The sequence below is a fragment of the Micropterus dolomieu genome, linkage group LG17 (assembly GCF_021292245.1).
Source record: "Micropterus dolomieu isolate WLL.071019.BEF.003 ecotype Adirondacks linkage group LG17, ASM2129224v1, whole genome shotgun sequence".
Classification (NCBI taxonomy): domain Eukaryota; kingdom Metazoa; phylum Chordata; class Actinopteri; order Centrarchiformes; family Centrarchidae; genus Micropterus; species Micropterus dolomieu.
Window position 1 is genome coordinate 26,093,090 of NC_060166.1, and position 3,938 is coordinate 26,097,027.

Below are 3,938 nucleotides of genomic sequence, written 5' to 3' on the forward strand. Positions count from 1 at the left end.
TCGGTCTTCTATCCAGACAGATAATTTTGTTAGTTGACAGACATTGACATCTCTGTACACCTTTAATCCTGGGTATGTTGAACTTTACTTGTAGTACAGGCCTCTGATTAAGGAAAAATGTTTAGCTGCCTGTCAACATACACAACGTGTGTAATGACGATCGTGTATTCATCAGGTGGACACAAACACGATACCAAATGAATGCCAATATTGCTCTGTGTCTGCTTAACGTGTAAATAACCGTTATAAACTGAAAATGTTGTTTGTACAGCTTGCTGCACTGACCTCAACTGGCTCAAAATACTAAAAGGAACAAAAAAGTTATGTATTTTAACAAGACTATTTGGTGGTGGAGCATTTCAGTAAGCTTAATAATTTCTCTGCTTTAATCACCTTCATTATCCATCATCATCCAAGTTTCTGTTTGAGCACCTCCCTCCCCTTGCCCCACCTTGCAGGTCCACAGATATAAAATAATTATTATTATTATTTTTTACACTCCTCCAAAGTGTATAAGTATCAGTGAATCTTTTAATTAACATTAAGGTACATGTGATGCCAGCCAGTGGTTTAGCACTCTTAGACAGTATGACGTCCACACAGAGGTGGCCAGAGCAGGGTTGGGCACTCTTACAGCTGTTGTTGGTGGCGTCTGTCTCTCAGGCAAATGAGCAGGTGTGCAGGCAGAGAGGGGATACTGAGAACCCCCAGCTATTTAAGGATGGTGACATTATGTTGGGGGGGATCTTCTCTTTCCACAGCAGCTGGAGAGACAGACAGGAAACCTACGTGCACAAACCACCGCCACTGCAATGCACCAGGTAAATATACCATAGAAATATTTTTAGATTTAAAATATATATGAAGTGAGAACAGATACAAGAAATGTAAAATAAAGTGATCAAACTGATTACTAAAGTAAGAAATATTCCTGGTTGTATGTATTAATATCATCAAATGCTTTCATTTACTATGGTATTATTTGTATTTCAAGAACAAATTGTTTGCAATTCCAATGATTTATAACTTTCCACATTAAGTTTGAATTTCAGAGAGTTCCAGTATGTCCAGGCCATGCTCTTTGCCATAGAGGAGATTAATAACAGCACAGACCTACTGCCTGGCATATCTCTGGGCTATAAGATCTATGATGTATGTGGATCAATTGCCAGAGGTGTGAGGGTCTCACTGGCCTTGGCTAATGGTAATGAAGTGGTATCTGCATCCTCCGAGGCACCATGTACCAGACCTGGCCAAGTGCAGGCCATTATGGGAGAGACATCTTCCTCTCCTTGCATGGCTATAGCTACTGTCATTGGACCCTTTCATATCCCACTGGTGGGTAAGCTTGTAAAAAAATGAAAACAAATTACATTTGTGGGAAAAAAATCTATAATTCTTCCAGCTGGTCATAGGATAGGGGGGTTTAAAGTATTATTGTGTGCTGTGTTTATTTCTTAAATTTTATATTTTACATCTTTATATTGCAAAATAATTTATTTTATCTTTTAGATCAGCCACTTTGCTACTTGTGCTTGTCTCAGCGATAAAACCAAGTACCCATCCTTCCTTAGAACAATACCCAGTGACTACTACCAGAGCAGAGCCCTGGCACAGTTGGTCAAGCACTTTGGCTGGACTTGGGTTGGAGCTATTAGAACAAATGATGATTACGGGAATAATGGCATGGCTACATTCACAGAAACTGCCCAGCAGCTGGGCATCTGTTTAGAGTATTCTGTGTCTTTCTTTAGAACAGATCCAACTGACAAAATACAAAAGATAGTTGACATTATCAAGTCTTCCACTTCCAAGGTGATTGTCGCCTTCCTCTCCCACATGGATATGGATGTGCTAATACACAAGTTTTCTTACCACAACTTGACTGGGTACCAGTGGGTAGGCAGTGAGAGCTGGATCTTTGATTCTCAAACTGCAGCCATGGACAGGCATCACATTCTGGATGGTGCCATAGGCCTGTCCATCCCCAGAGCACATGTCAGTGGCATGAGAGAGTTCATGTTGGATGTGAAGCCGCTCAATTCATCTAGTAACGCAATTTTTACAGAATTTTGGGAGGCATTATTTAGCTGCAAGTTCGAGCAGTCAGAGTCACCAGCAGGGAATCAGAGAGAATGTACTGGACATGAAGATCTGAGAGGAGTGCAAAACAGCTTCACTGATATGTCGCTCATGCCTATATTTAACAATGTCTATAAAGGAGTGTATGCTGTTGCCCACGCACTTCATAGTATTCTCAAATGTAACAAAACATGTAACAACACAGTGCAGCTAGATCCACTGACGGTGAGTTTGATACCAATGACAGAAAAAATATTTTTTGACAGGTCAAGTCATTTTTTAGATTTTGAAAATAACAATTGTTGCAGCCTGTCTATCATTCTGTTTAGAGAATAGGCTGAAATAATGTGTGTCAGATAATGATCTACATATCTTCTTAGATTTTACAGCAAATAAGAAAGATTCAGTTCAAAACGAAGAAAGGAGATGAGGTTTACTTTAATGAGAATGGAGACCCAGCTGCAAAGTATGAAATTATAAACTGGCAGCCAACAGAAAATGGCATTGTGGACTTTGTCACAATTGGTTTTCATGATGCATCTTTACCTGCAGACAAACAGCTGAATCTGCAAAATAAGTCCTTAAGGTGGGCACAGAACTCAAAACAGGTAAGCTAGCATGTGATTACTGTAACTCTTAATGACATTACATCTGAATTTTTATAGTTGTATAAGTTATTAGTTATTGTTACTAGATAATCTAAATGGTTGGTTTTGATGCATCAAATTTAATAATAGATGCATGTAAAGACAGCACCTTGTCAAAGTGAATGTACATTAATTTTCCTCATAGTTGTTTTGTTCATGCAGGTGCCTTTGTCAGTTTGCAGTGAGAAGTGTCCCCCAGGAACTCGCAAGGTTCTCCAGAAAGGAAAGCCTGTCTGCTGTTATGACTGCTTAAGATGTGCAGAGGGAGAAATAAGTAACATCACAGGTGTAGTAATTTTTAATGCAATACAAATAAAAGTCTAAAAGTTGTCATGTTCACATGCCAATTTGAAGAAACCGCATAGTTTTGTAAACTGATTTTAAATACATGGATTATGCATAAATTATGTAGCCTTTTAAGCAAACCAAAAATCTATATCATTACATCATGTCCTAAACAAATACTGATACATGAGTCTGAAATCAGCCTCAAATGTGAAAAATGTATGTAATCCAAGTAAGTTTTCAAGTACTCAAACGTCATTGTTTATAGAACAGTGAGAATCTCCTTGCGAGGATTCGGGCAATCTGTGTTGTTTTCAGGAAATTCACTCTCAGACTTATTGGTTCACATCCATGGGAGGAGAATGGAGGGATTGGGGATAATATTAAAAAGAACACCATCTAAAAAAAAACAAACGGACAGCTCACTCAAATTAAGAAAAGACAGTGTTTTCTCATATCCTCCTCCTGGTATCTGATCATTTAGAGAATTTTGTTCTTGATCTGCTGAGGTCTTGCTGTCTATGAAACAGCAATAAAGGCAATGAGAGTGAATGAAACTGTGTTTGACACTAGAACATTGACATTTGAAAAACATAACAGCATGATACCTTCCAATGAACAATATACTCTATATAATGTAAGTAGCATGTATTTACTATAGCACCTTTCAAAGAGCAAAGTCACCGAGTGCTTCACAAAATCATATTAATGCTTAGTTATTAAGAAACATAACAAAACAAATGACCAAAAATGTATGAAAAAGACCTTTTTAAACTGTATCCTGTACTTATACAATCCAGGTCATTCATGATGATACCGTGCAGCTGTCATAACTTTCCATTTATTGTCTAGTAATCATGTATTGTCTGCTTGTAGGCAGTAAAATCTGTAAAACAAAATAAAAAAAAGGGGGGGGGGGGGGGG

General features: G+C 38.1%; 1 protein-coding gene across 1 annotated transcript in view; it reads left to right on the forward strand.

Annotated features, from left to right (window-relative positions):
• The first annotated feature begins 717 nt into the window (after positions 1 to 717).
• LOC123986125 overlaps positions 718 to 3,938 on the forward strand; it is a 12,220-nt gene continuing 8,999 nt past the window's right edge. Inside the window, exons 1-5 of the mRNA XM_046074219.1 lie at positions 718 to 821; positions 1,041 to 1,338; positions 1,513 to 2,307; positions 2,463 to 2,690; positions 2,892 to 3,015. Coding sequence (XP_045930175.1) covers positions 733 to 821; positions 1,041 to 1,338; positions 1,513 to 2,307; positions 2,463 to 2,690; positions 2,892 to 3,015 — 1,534 coding nt within the window. The 5' untranslated portion in view covers positions 718 to 732. The remainder of the gene's footprint in view (positions 822 to 1,040; positions 1,339 to 1,512; positions 2,308 to 2,462; positions 2,691 to 2,891; positions 3,016 to 3,938) is intronic.